This window comes from Periplaneta americana, chromosome 8, assembly GCF_040183065.1.
Source record: "Periplaneta americana isolate PAMFEO1 chromosome 8, P.americana_PAMFEO1_priV1, whole genome shotgun sequence".
Taxonomy (NCBI): domain Eukaryota; kingdom Metazoa; phylum Arthropoda; class Insecta; order Blattodea; family Blattidae; genus Periplaneta; species Periplaneta americana.
Window position 1 is genome coordinate 19629796 of NC_091124.1, and position 17816 is coordinate 19647611.

At 35.8% G+C, this 17816-nt stretch overlaps 1 protein-coding gene across 9 annotated transcripts in view; it reads right to left on the minus strand.

The window, feature by feature from the left end:
- The window catches only part of flfl (serine/threonine-protein phosphatase 4 regulatory subunit 3 flfl), a 65402-nt gene that overhangs the window by 10646 nt on the left and 36940 nt on the right, over positions 1–17816 (minus strand). For all 9 annotated transcript variants that reach the window (XM_069832520.1, XM_069832523.1, XM_069832519.1 and 6 more), the window contains exons 9-14: positions 16903–17052; positions 16660–16821; positions 13660–13852; positions 10640–10840; positions 8452–8621; positions 3940–4091 (exon numbers count right to left, since the gene is read on the minus strand). In XM_069832520.1, the coding sequence (XP_069688621.1) occupies positions 3940–4091; positions 8452–8621; positions 10640–10840; positions 13660–13852; positions 16660–16821; positions 16903–17052 (1028 nt within the window). The remainder of the gene's footprint in view (positions 1–3939; positions 4092–8451; positions 8622–10639; positions 10841–13659; positions 13853–16659; positions 16822–16902; positions 17053–17816) is intronic.

Here is a 17816-nt window from a genome sequence, read left to right on the forward strand (position 1 = left end):
ACAGCACAAATTTACATTAAATTACTATTTCAAGTTGGAGAGGTTATAAGATAACGATTTCACGGCCTCTAAACTCAGAACCATTAAGAATTATAATGGAATGGATTGAAATTACGGGAGGTGGGCACTATGACCCAGCACTGCGATCTGTTATGATCTATTGTGCTAACCCTCAAGCTAGGCGCATTCCCAAACCCACACCGGCTGACTACACTAAGGTTTACTGCATACTCAGGTTTCGAGCAGACAACCCCCTCATTCCCAGGTCAGCCCCCTATGTGTGTCGCCAGCCGCCTATTAGGGAGTGCTTTGGAATGACGACGAAATGGAGAAACAGTGATGAAAAATCCCAGACCTGACCGGGACTCGAACTCAGGCTGTCTGCGTGACAGGCTGTAGGTCTGACCACTCAGCCATCGCAGGGGTTATTAAGAATTATAAGTATTCATGGAATTGCAGCAATTTTATTCATGATCGTGATTTCATGGCGATCTAAACCGGCCATAATCAACAGAGCAGTTAGGAAAAATTAAATGCTATCTACATCTTGTTGCAATGAGTACCGTACTAAAGATGTAACTTCAGAATAATACGGGCTAAAATGTAAATATGAATGTTAAATTCGTTACTTATATGTGTTGTGTACTATTTACTGTACATCATGAAAGATCGAGGTAATACATTAATTTCTTATTGAATGAAGTTTGTATATTGAATATTGCATTTTCTTTGGCAGTGTATGAAGTGATTCTATTACTTACTTTTTTTAAGCACTAGTGTTTTAAAGGCTCACTTCATGCATTGATAACAGTGGGTAAAATGTAACTTTATGCACTATCGTAGAAATAATATTTTTAAAAAATCACAAAAATCAAAACATGCAAAACAATGATAAAATCAAATTCCAATTTATAGAAGTGATGTGTTGTCCATAATGATGGATATGATAGGAGTGAATATATGAGAAAGAAAAACTTAGAAATACAATCTGTACTAAAAAAAAAAACAGCATGTAGAGGCTGAAAACAGAGAAACAGAAGAATAAAAGAACCATATGTTACAGTTGACATTAAAAAAAAAACTGAACTGTAGGACACATGCTAAGGAAAGTTAAATATTTGAAGATAAATCTGAAAGAGAAAAATGAGGCGACAAAGAATGAATGGACAAAAGATGACGAAAAAGAGATTTGAGAGACCAGATGGCTTCTGGAGGTAACAACAGAATGGCTGCAAAATACACAATGCTCTAAGAAGACAGTAATACTGAGAGAATAACAGCTGTAATAAATAAAATAATGCCAAAACAGGCATTACTTCAACACTAAAAAACACTTTACTTCATTTATTAGGGCATTACTGCACAAATTTAACATAATGTAGTGAAGTTTGCTAATTTTGAACATTTTCATTACAGATTACCTGCACAATAAACATAATTACAGAGAATGTTGAGAATATAATATCATTTAATAGTTTCCAATGGTGAACACCTGTCGTCCAAATCTGTTGTATTTCAAAGTCAGATTTAAACTATGTAACTGGTACATGAGGGCTGTTTGAGAAGTTCATGGTCTCTACAGAAATAAGATATATGGATCATTGAGGAGACAAAGAGGAAGGCAGAAAATAGGAAAGCTGGAAGAAAGCTGGGTTTGCAGTGAAAGCTCTGTCCTTGGGCAGAAAACCGTGAATGAATAAATTTCTTTCAATTGTTGTAGTTTGTTACAATAGTACTTCAGTTATGTTTGGCCCTATGAAAGGTAGCAGTGACCATAATCACCTGAGTCTGCTACTGCCACTACTACTAACCAATTATGTATTATACAAAAACAATAAGATCTGTGGACCCATAAATACTTAATAATACCAATATGTAACAAAAAAATGTTCACATCATTATTATCAAAGGAAATATTGTTTTAAGAATTATGTCTAAACCATTAAACAGTCAAATGCCATAATAGTTATTTACGATATAAGTGTTAAAAATTACATTCAATTTTGTAACAAAATACGTTTACAAAACGTGGTTGCAGGCCAACCGTAGCAAAACCTACAAACAAAATAAAATCATTATTAACTTATGTGTCACACACTATTTTTAGACAACCATTCATTTATGCTGGTAGAGAGGCAATTCCGACATCACTGGCGTATTCCCATTCATTTAGTGAAACTTTTATCAACAGTAATCTCACTAGAGGTTTTGATTTATCTAGAGAAAATCAAAACTCGAGTGGGATTTATTTGACTATTTCACGATTAGAAGAAAGTATATAAAGATTAGAAGTAACGAAGTACTCCAATACAATAAAATATTAATTGACTTACGACAATACAAAACTGTCTTCAAATTTGTACCATCTCAACATTGCAAATATTACACTAGTAGATGGCAGTAGTGTGTTATGGTTAGCTATTTTCTTCTTATCAGACGTGCCAACTATGGAATCTTCATTGAACTCTGTTGTCGGTTACTGGTCAAGAAGGGTTTGTTGATTCAGTTTCATTTTTATTAAAACAGTTACATTCCACTTCAGTTATATCGATCCCAGTAATCAACGTCACTTGACAGATGATTTTCAATAAATCTTAGTATTAAACAATTTATGACACGTGACTATTCATAATATCATATAGCAGAAGCTATAACATAACCTAAATAATATGAACAAGTGTTAGAAAAGTTTTAATTAGGGATGATGAAATAAACAAGAAATATTTTAATTAACGATGATGAAATAAAAAATAAACATTAATAATTTTAAAAGAAACAATTACTGAAAGTACAATTTTCAAATTTGAATGTTTTAGTGGTTGGTGGTTCAGTTGATGTTATATTGGACGTGTGTGTAAAAGAAGTGAACTCGTTGATGTACATGATGTATCCCTCAACTTATTCAGGATTTCCGAATGGTGCTCTTCATTTATTTCAGGGAAGATGCATAGCTATGACCAGTGATCTTTATTAATTCTTGTTCTTGAATGCCAATGCGAGTCATATTTGAAAGTGCTGTGCATCGACTGGAGTGGTTTGTAATTTTCTGCTTTTTGACGTCCTGACCAGAGCAGTTTGAAATGTTGGCAAACAAAGAAACAAATGCTAGGGTAGTGATAAAAATAAACAAATGCTAGAGACGTGATAAAATTAAACAAATGCTAGGGATGCAATAAAATTGTTCAATAAGCAGCCATGGTTGGGTGAAAGACGTCCTTTCGTATCGTTTTACTGGTCAAAAGTAGTGTGATGTAATAAAAGTGTAATAGTCACTTTAAAGCATTAAATCTGTCTAGTATTAAAAACCTACTTTTAGCTGGCTGTTTAAAAAATTCACTTACATGACCCAAACTGTGTTACAAATGAGATCCAAACTCATTTCCCGCAGAAATAACTTTTACTTCAGATATTTTCATCCGAAAAATCCATCACCATCTGACAGGGTTTCAAAATATTATGCCATCAGGGACCAGAGGCAAGCAAATAAAATGACCATAAGATTACTAAAGGCATTATGTATGAAGAGATAATGTATAGCCTTACACACAAAAAAATGATCCAATATGCTGTAATGTGAATTTGTCTGAATCCACTTTGGGCAATGCCTGGTTCATATGACTAGAGAAAGACGTTTATTTTGCACCTAATTTACTCCTTGAATATACTCCTGTTATAGATTTGTTACAACACATGATCTATAAACAGACAGTAGAAGCAGCAAACAAAACTAAGGAAAAACAAAGCGGAGTCGCACAGAAGAAATTCCTTTATGTGTAAACCAAAGTTCTCATGGAAGAGAACTTAGCTTATGGTAATCAATCATTTTTTTTTGTCTAAGTTGGTACAGATGGACATTTTAATTGTAATGATATCAAAATAACAGGTATTTCAAGTTATCTTGAACTTGTACTCACTGTTTGCCGTTATATTCACACTTACCTATCTAATGCTGTTCTATCTCTGTCCTTGAGTTTATCCTGATGCTGGTCATACCTCAACTTCAGGGCCTTGAAGGTCTGGACATATTCAATATCGTCCAGAACTTTACCAAAGTTCTCAACAACATGTGAGCAAAGAGACTTTATGTCTTCCTGCAACAGCAATACAATTACACGTAAGTAAAGATGTTTCAAGTACAAAGACCTTCTTTACAGCAACAAGGTGTGGCAGAAAATATTAAGACGATGATATTTGATAGACGTCCCAACCAGGGTTTAATAACCGGCCTCCTAATCAATTCTAAATGAATATTTATATTTCATTTAATTTTGTCTTTAATAGAAACCCTAGTTAGGTAGGCTATCATTGAAAAATTTATTGGATATGTAATAAACATAATAGGCTACAAGACAAATTACATTTTATAAAGAAAAGAAATTATGATTAATTATGCTAATCGATGACTTCAGTGCAGTGGAGGATATCATGTCCAGGGTGCTGTCAGGAACTTTTAATTTTCGGAAGACTTCTAAGGACTCCCGTGGGATTGTGCATCTAGCCCCAATCATAATTCCTATAACATTCCATGTCTTGATGTTATATTTGGTCCCCAAATCACTGCAGCATGGCAGATAAATTGCCCGTTTTTCTTTGCAGACTTCTCTAGGTTATTCCTCGCTGTTCTCAAACGGACTGTGGGATCTAGAATGAGTCCACAATTTTTTTTTCCTGTCTATAATAATGATATCTGCTCTTCGAGTTGATCCGTCAGCAGAAAGGCACCCAATTTCCTCGTACACCTCATACTTATCAGTCCGGTGAAGTTCATTGGCAATCATGGAGCGAATTTTATTATGACGGTCAATTCTCAGTAATTCTCCCTTCCGGCAACAACCCAGTACATGGGCTAAGGTTTCTTGCTCATCGCATCTTCTGCAATGTGTAGTACCAAGGCTTCTGCCTGGGAGGCTTCTGACTAGAATAACGTTGCAGCTCATTTTGATTGCTTCAGTCCATTGGCTGCAGGAGAGACCCTTCTTGTTGGAAATCCATGCATTCCCTTTCTTCCAGTGGGAATAAAATGTGACACCTTTCCCTTTTCCAGGAAGTTCACTCAATTTCTTAAAGGAGTCCTCACGAAGTGTTCTTCTCAAACATTTTGGACGAAAATCATTAACTTGGTCTGGCTAAAGGGGTAAGCGACTAATACTCAGATCAATTTCGTCTTGAAGGTTTCGGGTAGCAGCAATATAAGGATTGTTTTCATCCAGAAGCAGCCGACATACATTTATGTGCTGAAGAAATGCTTCCCACCGAGCTCTGAAAACTCCTAGACACACCAGTCTGATATTTCAAAAGATGGTATACTATAAAAAAGGAATATGTATAGCTCAAGTCAGAAACCCAGTCAGCATGAAGTTTCCTGTTGGGATGACTACTGGTTGGAGGAACATCAAGCATTTGTCATAAAATCATTTAAGAAATAACAGCCAATGCTTCAAATACAGAAGCACAATGTGTATTTAGAAGTCTTTTTTGTCAAACAATTCTGAATTAGAATGAGCTCAGGAGAACCAGATCTGCCACAAACATAAAACCCTTTGATGTTCCTGGATTGTATGCCCTCCAAAGAGTGAGAGTCACATTGAGGTAGGGTCCAGGCATTCTGCTGATTGTCATTTGATAGCCTGCAGCATATTGAATAGAAGTATACAATATATCTTACCAAACGATTTCACTTTTGTCCTTTCAAAATGGATAGAGAATTACTCCATTGTGATCCAAATCAATTGTTGCAGATTTGCAGAAACTTCTTGTAACTGATAGACATAAAATGCACAATTTCAGACTCATCTACTGACAACACATTATACAGAATTTTGGATATTCATTATAGTTTTCTGCCCCAGGACAGTTCCTTTACTATAAACCCAGTATTCTCCAATCTCCCATCTTTTACACCTTCCTCTTTAGTCTCCATTTATGATTCATGTATCTTAATGTTGTCTATCATCGGACATCATCTTCTTACCTGAACTTTTCTCCTATTCACCATTACTTCCAGTGCGTCTTTCACTACACAGTTTCTTCATAGCCAGTGATACAGCCAATTTCTTTTTCTCTTCCTGATCAATTTCAGCATTATCCTTTCTTCATCCACTCTTTCTAGCACAGCTTTATTTCTAATCTCTCTGTCCATTTCACACGCTTCATTCTCTCCATATCCACATTTCAAATGCTTCCAGTTGTTTCTCTTCACTTTTTCTCGTAATGTCCATGTTTCTGCACCATACAATGCCACATCCCAGACAAATCAATTCACTAGTCTCTTTTTTAGTTCCTTTTCCATAGGTCCGCAGAAGATACCCCTTTTTCTATTAAAAGCTTCTGTTGCTATTGCCATCCTACTTTTGACTTCCTGGCAGCAGCTCATACGAGGCCTGTCTAAAAAGTATCCGACCTTAAATTTTCCCGCGCAAAGTAGTGATTCTAAGGCGGCGCCACTGTGCACGTTTGAAGGAGGAACTGTAATGCGCATGCTTGAATTTTTTCACCGCATTCGCTTGTGCCAGTCACTGGCTGGTGGTCGCCAAGTAAGGTGCTGTTCTAAGTGTTTGTCGGATTTAGTTTTCTCGCAAGATGACTGAACGAACTGAGCAAAGATACTGCATCAAATTTTGTCAAAAGCTTGGTGATTCTAAAGTCAAACAATTCGTAAGATTCAGCAGGTGTTTGGGGAAGATGCGATGGGTGTAACACAAATTAAGGAGTGGTTCAACCGATTCAAAGATGGCCGCACGTCAGCGGAGAGTGAGCAGCGTTGTGGCAGGCCCCAAACTGCTCAGAGTGCAGCTGTTGTTGAGAGGGTGCGAAATTTGGTGATGGCAGATCGTCGTTTGACCGTGCGAGAGATTGCCGAAGAGGTTGGAGTGAGTAAAGATTCTGCACATGCAATTTTGCGTGATGATTTGAACATGAACCGAGTGGCTGCGAAATTCGTGCCCAAGTTGTTGTCCCCAGAACAAAAAGACCTCCGTTGTGACGTTGCACAGGACCTTCTGGACACCGCCAACACTGATCCTGGGCTTCTGAATACCGTGATAACTGGAGATGAGTCATGGGTGTACGGGTACGACCCAGAAACAAAAAGACAGTCGTTGCAATTGAAGCATCCCGAGTCTCCAAGGCTGAAGAAAGCGCGGCAGGTGCGAAGCAAAATCAAGGTGATGCTGACTGTTTTCTTTGATGTCCGTGGAATTGTGCATCACGAATACGCACCGGAAGGACAAACGGTGACAAAGGAGTACTATCACGATGTTCTCCGGCGACTCCGTGATGCAGTTCGGCGCAAAAGACCAGACATGTGGACGGCGAACAACTGGCACTTGCATCACGACAACGCCCCCGCACATTCATCCCAATTGATCCACACTTTCTTGGCCAAACATGGAATTACAACCATTCGCCAACCTCCCTACTCTCCAGACCTGGCTCCTTGCAACTTCTGGTTGTTTCCAAAATTGAAGACACCACTGAAATGATCCCGATTTGAGAGTAGAGAAGAGATAATGCGGAACGTGACGACGGAGCTGAACACCATTCCAAAAGAAAGCTTCCAGAGGTGTTTCCGGCAGTGGAAGGATCGGTGGACTAAGTGTGTGTAAGCACAAGGAGCCTACTTTGAAGGGGATTAGGGTCCCATCCCCGTCAGATATTTGAAATATTTTTTCTGGCTAAAGGTCGGATACTTTTTAGACAGGCCTCGTATTACTGCTTACAGTACATCCCAAGTATTTGAAGCTGTCCATTTTGTTCTATTGCCTCATTTCGAATTCGCACATTTACCTTCTTTATTTTTCTTCCTATGACCATGGTCTTTGTCTTGTTTGCACTTATCTTCATCCCATAATGCTCACAGCTGTCATTTAGCTCCAGTAGCATATCCGTTAGTATCATCTCCTCTTCTGCTAACACTGCCATATCAGACACCAGAAATGTTACGTCTGTTGTACAGAAAACCTCAGAATAGTTCATCATCATAATGTCCTTCACGTGTTAGACCTTAGTGGATCCGTTACAGTCTCATGCCAGCATTTTTGTAGTCTTCCCAAATTTCTCCTTCCTCTTGGTACATAGGTAAAAATTTGTCTAGGCCATCTAGTGCGATCCATCCTTTCGACATATTTCTTCCACTGAAGTCTATATCGCTGAACAAAATTAATCAAGGTAACAAAAGCCACAATATAGTGGAAGTTAGAATACAGAGAGCTGTGGGAATTTTAAATTATATATTCCCACTATCCTTAACCAGACGACTCAACAAATCCTATCCTTAAGGACCTCAACACGAAATTTTGTCTTTATTTACGTTATTTACGAATAAAAGAATCTTTTACAAGCAGTAAACATATTACACACATGGTTAATAACTGTAATTTATCCTTTGTTGCTTGGGTTCAGAGACTTCTTTGATATAGCTTTAATCTTTTTACATAATAAATTAAAACTTACCAATTTGATGAATTCAAACATCTCTAATATTGCAGAATCCAGGAGATTGTATCGCCCATTGTTCCTTACAAATGCATCAATAACTGGTGCGAAGAGGTTGCCCTTTATGATGTATCTATTATAGAATTCATCCTTCAAGGCAATTATCTTCCTCATAAACCTCAATGCACCTACAAATCAAAAACGATCAATCATATTATTACACTCAATAATGCTAGACATGGATTACAGAGCCTATTCTGTGCTAACACAAAAGCATGCATGTTCCAGCTTGACTAATAAGGGGAAGCCAGAATGTGAAAATGCAATATTTTAATCAAACCCATATCAAATTGTAAGTTTCAAGAATGGACTCAAATACATTTAAGTGATGGTAATGGGCATTGATGGTTAGATTTTTTTTTGTGAAGAGACTAATTTTAATAGTGTTTTACACTCAGTTGCAGCTCATCTACCATTAAGTCAGACGGAACTAATGGTAATTATGTAGAATGCTATGCAAGCATTCTGATTTAAATTTCTGTGCTTTCTGCTTTTCCTCTTTCTTCTCTTTTTCTACTTTCTACTATTGAATGAACTTTTACATTACTGTATCATGATAATGGCACATTAAAGCTTCACATAAGTTAAAAAATATTTCTTGTTTAGACCAAACTACATTTCAACCCATACATAAAACCTCACTTTCGACCCATGTAACATAAATAACTATTTCAAAATTAGCAGACTGTAATGACGTGAAGAGATTCGTTTTTGAGAGCAGAGTCTTTGCTGTATGTCCCAAAACAATCATTATTGGACTTCGGAAGCACCTCATCATTTACATGAGTGCCACCTACACTAAATTCGTAATGTACTTCATAAAGATCGTAACATTCCACAAGAAGAACTGGGCCTAGCATTCAATAATTAGAAGTCTGTGAAATTCTAGAGATGCAATAATGCCAACTGTTCTCATTTCGCCAATTTTTGCACCATTTCTTTATGTTTCTTCTTATAACCCCCCCCAAAAAAACGCAATTTTTGAATTGTGAAAAAATTCGAATTCGTATTATAATAATGTGGAAAAAATATAATTCAAGTTTCTTAAACGAATTTCAGCAATACTTGTAGTTTTAATCGTGAAAAATCTTAACAATGTTCTATTTTTAAGCAATATTTCCATAACTTCAGTCTTTTTTACTTTCTCAAGGACACATTTCATTCCACCATTGCCAACAAATGAATGCAGCCGTGTATTAAGATCTATATAAATTGTAAAAATTCAAAACTGATGCTGGTAATGCTACATATCGTCGGCTTAGAGTGTAAACCTGTTAACCACCAAAAAGAAAATTTTACAAGGGAAGCAAAAAACTGAGTTTATATTAACTCTGAAACTTTAGGACCAAATCTGAAGTAAAGGTATAAATGCCACGTGTACTTTGGATTTGGTCCTATAGTTTCAGAGTTAATTTAAACTTAGGTTTTTGCTTATAAAATATTCTTTTTGGCAGTTGGCAGGTTTCCACTCTAAGCCAATGATACACCACTCTTTTCGTGTTTAATACCACAATCCAGGATTATAAATCTTTCATACACCTACATAAAATTAAAACATCACCAAATTGGCAATAACATTGAAATCTCGAAATTTTAAAACGAATTTTTCTCAAAAGTAAAACGACTTTCGCAGGATTCTGCCAGTCAGTCATTGAAGCAATGTGAAGCTGGTCTACAAGCAGATGAACATCATTTCGAATATCTGTTGTAATTTAAGGTAAGTTTAAACACTGTGATAGCATTTATACTTTTAATCCTGTAGAGTAATCATGATAGATTTTTTTTTATTGGGTTATTTTACGACGCTGTATCAACACCTAGGTTATTTAGCGTCTGAATGATATGAAGGTGATAACGCCGGTAAAATGAGTTCGGGGTCCAGCACCGAAAGTTACCCAGCATTTGCTCGTATTGGGTTGAGGGAAAACCCCGGAAAAAACCTCAACCAGGTAACTTGCCCCGACCGGGATTCGAACCCGGGCCACCTGGTTTCGCAGCCAGACACGCTGACTGTTACTCCACAGGTGTGGACATCATGATAGACACAGGTCAGAAATGGCTGAAATGTGTTGGGAGCACTCGAGATATGAAACCTGTGCCATCATCTGACAGTAATGAGCTATAATACTATGAAACAAATACTTACAAAGCACGAGGAACGTATGTGTGGACTTCATGAGTACTAAAATACGTCTAAGCAGATCCTTATTGAGAATGCAATTCTTAATGTGGTAAGTATGATGTTCTACACAGAAAGACAACAGCTCCAAAATGAGGCCCAGTAGCTGTACAGTCTGATAATCTTCCTTAGCCGGATGGTCTTCTGCTGTGTTAGCTAATAATGGAGCTGAAACAAAGATACAAGGACAAAATTAATCCTGATTTTCAGTACTATTTATGTATATTTTTTAATGTTATTTAATAACACATTATAAAATATTAGGTTATATTTTGGCAACAACAACAACATATTTTGGCATTGATGAAATTGGTGCTAGTGAGATGGTATTTGGCAAGATGAAGCTTAGAATTCGCGATAGGATCACCTGACATTCGTCTTAAAGTTGGGGAAAGCTCGGAAGAAACAAAACCAGGTGAGCCCAAGCAGAATCTAACCCATGTCCGAGCACAGTTCTGGATCAGCAGGAAAATGTACCTACTGCAAGAACTACATGCCAATGGTCACCAGTTATGTAATTTCTGATTTTCTTTAAAGGTGAATTACATAAAATATATATTTTTACATACAGTAAAACCTCGTTTTAACATTCCCATTTTTAAGGAATATCCGTTTTTAAAGAATCATCTGTTAAGTCCCAGCCAAATTACCGTAAGAATAATGTAATTAATTCCTGCTTTTAAGGAAATCTGATTTAAGCAAAATCCCACTTTTAAGGAATATTTCTAAGTGGATTTTGTGATAATGAAGCCCAAAATATCGACTTGACTTTTATTAATCAATAGTACCAGCATATTCAATAACACATCTCAACTGATAGTAATGTGGTGCCATGCGACGACGTTATTCTTCATGGTCTTGCTTTGTGTTGCTTTCACAGAATGGTTATTTTGCTTGCTTTGTTCTTGCGAGTTACATGGATCCTGCTTCCAAGTTTTTCTTGTTAGTTTATGCTGTTTATATTTAATAGATGTTTACGAAGAATTTTCAAAATTAGATAGCCAGATATAATCACAAACTCAAAACTATGGAAGATAACAAATCAAAAAGAAATCACAATAGAAATCAAAAGACGAAAGTGGAATTGGATAGGGCACACAATCAGGAAAGAAGATGGAGCAGTAGAAAGAATGGCTTTGGACTGGAACCCCCAGGGTAGTAGAACAAGAGGAAGGCCAAAAAATACATGGAAGAGAACAGTTTTGGAGGAAATTGCTAGGGAGGGGAAAACATGGAGCGAAGTGAAGAAGTTGGCTACAAATAGGGTCCGATGGAGGCACTTTGTGAATGCCCTATGCTCCTCATGAGGAGATACAGGAGTTTGATTGATTGATTATGCTGTTTATACATCGTTATAATGCGACTAAATGGAAGAAATTATTATCTATCAGACAAAGTGAAAATAATAAGGGATGTCGAGGTTAATCCTCAAATAACACTATCGTATATGGCAAATAGGCATGGTTTGCGAACTACTCTATTATGGGAAATAATGAAGAAAGAAGAAGTTTTCCATGTCTAGTTTCAGTGCAGTTCGGGTTCAACCAAATGGAAAAACATTCGTGCCTCATCATTGAAGAGTCAGAAAATATTATAATCAAATGTATTGTAAATAATAAGGTCTAATTAAATGCTTATAATGTTTGGTATATAACACACGTTAGAACTAGTTATTTTTAGCCTTTCCTGCTCATTTTATATAAACTTCTTTTTAAGGAAAACCTCTATTTAAGGAAAAAAAAAAAAAAGTAATCCCTCACACATGCGTTAAAAGAGAGTTCCATTAATATATATATATATATATATATATATATTTTATTCCAGTATTATAAACCAGTCTTTATCGTTAGTTAAAATCGTGCATAATATTCCACATTATTGTACCAGTGCCGTAAAATATTACCATGCCAATTAAAACGTAATGACTTCTATTATGACGACATAACTTATGCCATAGAGTTAATATTATGAAACGATTTGCTGTGCTGTAAAATTTAATACATCATTGTTGTTATAGCAATTCCATTCTTCATAAACCATATCAAAATAGCTACCTACCATTACAAATTTGATGTTATTTCTTTATTAATTCTTTTACAATGCTGTTGTAAAAAAATTATGCACAAAACACGTTTTACTCATTCCTTAACTCCTTGCAGCACAGTGGTTATTCAGAAGAACCACCGTTTTCTTTCTTTCTATATTTCATGGCACAGATATTCCGCCAAGGAACTACCTCTCGAGTATACATAGAGATCCATCTGTGTTTTGAAATTGTGTGCAGAGTTAAAATGTTGAAAAAAATTGATCGAAGCTTTGTTATGATCCATGAAATGAAAATTAATTTGTGCTGCAAAGGGTTAAACATATGCCATAAAATATAAGATTATAAACTTGTTTCATAATATACTAAAAACAGATATCAATTTGTAAATGCAGAAAGACCCTAACTTAAGTCGATTCTACATAAGTAAACTCAGACTTACTAACATCTTCTTTAAAAATATTGGAGTGCAAGAGGTCAAATGACTTTATTGTCGAATGCCTGGCATTAGAAAACAATAACAACATCTTACATAAAAAAAATCTATGGAATGCTACATAACAAAACAGAAAGACAGAATAACGCAGATTACGAGAAATGCGTGAAATCATGGTAAGTGGCAACTCAAGTCTTGCATCTAACTCTGTCTCAGTTCCTGTACTAGCCCATAAGACTGGTCTGCAAGTGATATCTTTCTGCAAACATTTAAAATGTATTTTTGTCTTATTGTTTACGTAATTTTGTATGCAAATAAAACATTAAATATTACAGTAATGAGTATTCTTTTAGTGTAACTTACTTGATACTGAGTGTGTGTAGGAGCATGATCTGACAAACGCAGATTTTGACACGTTAGCATTCTGCAGAACACTCCAACTACATAAGATCAGTTTGAAACATTCTTAACCGACTACGTAATTACAAAATTTGTATAAATACTTACCAATGAGAACATGTATACTATGTTTGTAGAAGTAGTTAAGGAAGTCTGTTTTCTCAGATTTGTTGACGGAAGCTAACATGTTCTCTGGATCTAGAAGTATTCTGAGAATACCCATCAGCTGCACAGCACCCCCCAGCTCAGGGTCGTTATCACAGATCATTTGTTCAATCACCACATTGATTAACATTTGGTCCTAGAAACAAACACATTCAAAAATAAATTAACAGAAATCTTGTGATATGGACAAGAAATCTGATGGCACATACAGTAGCTTCTCTCTTTACACTTTGCATAATAAAAAAGTTAAATCTAAATAATTTATGATTTATGCCACAGCCATTGAAGCTCACATTTTCTATTATTTATGTGCCCTGCTTTGTTCATTAGAAACCTCTACGCTTACGTGAAGTTGTCCCTTAGAGGCACTGGCCCACAGATATTTGTTCACACAGAGCATAAAAATTTAGAATAGAATATAATAGAATGTTTTATTTTCGCTGGCAGAGTTAAGGCCATAAGGCCTTTTCTTCCACTCAACCAGCCTTAATCAATACAATACATATTATTTAAATTACGAATATTTACAATACACTTAAAAGATTCTCCAGCAATATTCTTGAGTTAAGTTTTGACTAGTACATGCTTATTTAAATTCAGATAAACCTATAAGATAAAGTAACAACTTAATTTATGAGCTAATTTAATTCAATCAATTATAATTAAATTTGGTGGGGCAAGAAACACTTAGCCTGTAATTTTTTCTCTCTGTGATCCAGGCTTCCTCTATACATAGCAAATATATAGCACAGAATCTCTGATTTTACTTGACTTCCAAAGAAAGAACACTCAAGATTTAACCATTCTTGATTGAGTTTGATCTTGAGATACTAGATTTAGAAGCAAATATGTAACAGGTAAACTACCAAACAATATGTCTTAAGTCGTTGAAGGTTGTGCAACATAAATACGGTAATCCACAAGTCACAGAGAGAAAAAAAAAAGGATATGGTAGAAGTTTATGGTAAGGAAGTAAATCTTAGAAAATTATGTAGGGAAATTCTCAAAGATGACATTAGTGAGGATAGTTACAATTTTTAGATAGTTTATTACGAGTGTTGTTGAGGTTAAGGAATGGATGATCAAACTAAAGTGAACTTGATACACATGTTAAGATTTAGCAAGATTATTATAATGATGTGTATTAGGAAGAAGAGGATCCCAATGAGTGAAACCGTGTGAAGTGTTAAGGTTTAAATAGGAAATGTTAGTATAGTGATTTTACATAAGCTAGGCAGTTAAAATTTAAGACTGATATTTTGAAAGAGTAATAATGATCAATAGAATATATCGTATGGGAAATAGCATAGAGTATTGCAATGACATGGAAAGTATAAAATGTAAAAGGCTAAAGTAGGATGAATAAGATGGGCTGTAAAAAGACCATAATGATATATAAATTTATGGTAATAAGAATAGAATGCTGGAAGGAACGAAAGTAAAGTGTGATATGGGAACTGAACTAACAGATGGTGGATATTTAAGATCAATGAGGAGTTTGTATAGGTCAGTTTCTGTCAGATGCGCTTCCAATTCACTGTGGGCTAAAGCAAGGAGATGCACTATCACCTTTGCTTTTTAACTTTGCTCTATAGTATACCATTAGGAAAGTTCAGGATAACAGAGAGGGTCTGAAATTGAACGGGTTACATCAGCTGCTTGTCTATGCGGATGACGTGAATATGTTAGGAGAAAACGATTAGGGAAAATAAGGGAATTTACTTGAAGCAAGTAAAGCGATAGGGTTGGAAGTAAATCCCGAAAAGACAAAGTATATGATTATGTCTCGTGATGAGAATATTGTACGAAATGGAAATATAAAAATTGGAAATTTATCCCTTGAAGAGGTGGAAGAGGTGGGAGCAACAGTAACAAATATAAATGAAACTCTGGAGGAAATTAAATGCAGAATAAATATGGGAAATGCTTGTTATTATTCGGTTGAGAAGCTTTTATCATCCAGTCTGCTGTCAAAAAATCTGAAAGTTAGAATTTATAAAACAGTTATATTACCAGTTGTTCTGTATTGTTGTGAAACTTGGACTCTCACTTTGAGAGAGGAACATAGGTTAAGGGTGTTTGAGAATAAGGTACTTAGGAAAATATTTGGGGCTAAGAGGGATGAAGTTACAGGAGAATGGAGAAAGTTACACAACACAGAACTGCATGCATTGTATTCTTCACCTGACATAATTAGGAACATTAAATCCAGACATTCGAGATGGGCAGGGCATGTAGCACGTATGGGCGACTCCAGAAATGCATATAGACTGTTAGTTGGGAGGCCGGAGGGAAAAAGACCTTTATGGAGGCCGAGACGTAGATGGGAAGACAATATTAAAATGGATCTGAGGGAGGTGGGATATGATAATAGAGACTGGATTAATCTCGCTCAGGATAGGGACCAATGGCAGGGTTATATGAGGGCGGCAATGAACCTACGGGTTCCTTAAAAGCCAGTAAGTAAGGAGAAATTGACTGTTTGGAGTTAAGTTAATAGTGGGAGTAGAAGAGTTATTAGTTAAACAGACAGTCGGAATTGCATACTAATTGTAGATAAATGTAACAGAAAGTTATGGTGAAACCCATAAACAGAAATGAGGTGGTACACCACAACTGTTATAAATATTGATGGCAATACAATACATAAATAAATAAATAATCAGATATTCATCTCTACATAATATACATCCTGTCTCTCTTCCCGCTTTCCCCATATATCATAGCAAAACAATGCAACAAATGTTTGAAGAACAGAAGATATGGAGAAAGTCAAAATTATGATGCACAAGGTTCATACTATTCAGGAAAAACTCAAAATAGGCAATTACTAATGGTGCTGATGAATTGCAAGTACAACTGTCCCATCCTTACCTAACCTCAAGGAAATTACATTAAAGCAACATTTCCAATAGACTGGGACAGATTAAAAAAACTACTTACTTCATCTGTATTGCTGGTCTGTTGTAGGGTGTAGTCGCGGACGACGGACGGAGAGAACTCAACAATGTAAGTGAGGATATCGATGGATGCTGTCTTTGTTTGAGCATCATCTGCCGCTAGCGTGATCTCCAATGCTGGGAGAATTCCTAATGTGGAAAGGGTCTGAAACAGTAAACACACGATTAGGCATGTTTCTTTGCATAAAGAAGCCGTTCTTCGTAATTTACAATTAAAATACTGCACCTTATAAAATGACTCCTTTCCTTGAGGTTGTAAGTTTTGTGAAAAATTACAGAATTCTTTAAGAAAAAGTACCAGGTCCCTACGTTTTTGTTCATCAGTTCCTTCATCTGTTAGTTGTGCAAAAAGTTCACTCAGGAACTTTTCATCCTCCTGAAACAGAAAAGAATTATTATTGTTAATAGTGTAGAGAAATATACATTAAAGCAATTTACAGTCATTTTAGTGTTCATATTGCAATTTTATATTTTTAACAAGAGTCTCAAAACACGAAATTACAAACACTCGTTTCAAAAACAAATAAATGTAAATACACTTTAAGTATATCAATGGGAAATTTTCGGAAGCAATTCTTTTACTGTGAACAATGAATTTTTTGGTTCGTAACTGTGAAAAACTGCTCGACTGTATCTTCCTAAAAATATTAAGATATCAAATACCTTGTCTTACGCAACGAATTCATAAACATGTGATGTTTAAGAAATAGTTTATCTTCCTAATAAAACAACACAGAAAGTTATGCGAATTTTTATGAATACATACAGAGAGGTTTCTTCCCTACTCATAGGGGATTCATTCTCCCGTCTAGGGGATGAGAACAGTGTGATTCCCACCACACAGAATCCATAACAGATGAGCAAGTGAGAGGGCAGGAGAACAGTACATGTTAGATAGACTAATTCTCACCATATGGATGTAATAATAGCCAGCCCGGCAGGCAAACAGCTCTTTTACAAGTGTCATTCATATACTATAATCTTATTCTTCACCCTACATCTTCGCTAGGTACAGTACAATCAGTTTAGTTCAGATGGCTCGTTTTTATATACAATAATTTTGTGAAAATGAAATCTGTAACAACAGTGAGAAAAAGATTCTGGGAAGAATTCCCAGATTCTGAGGGTCAAATCCAATGA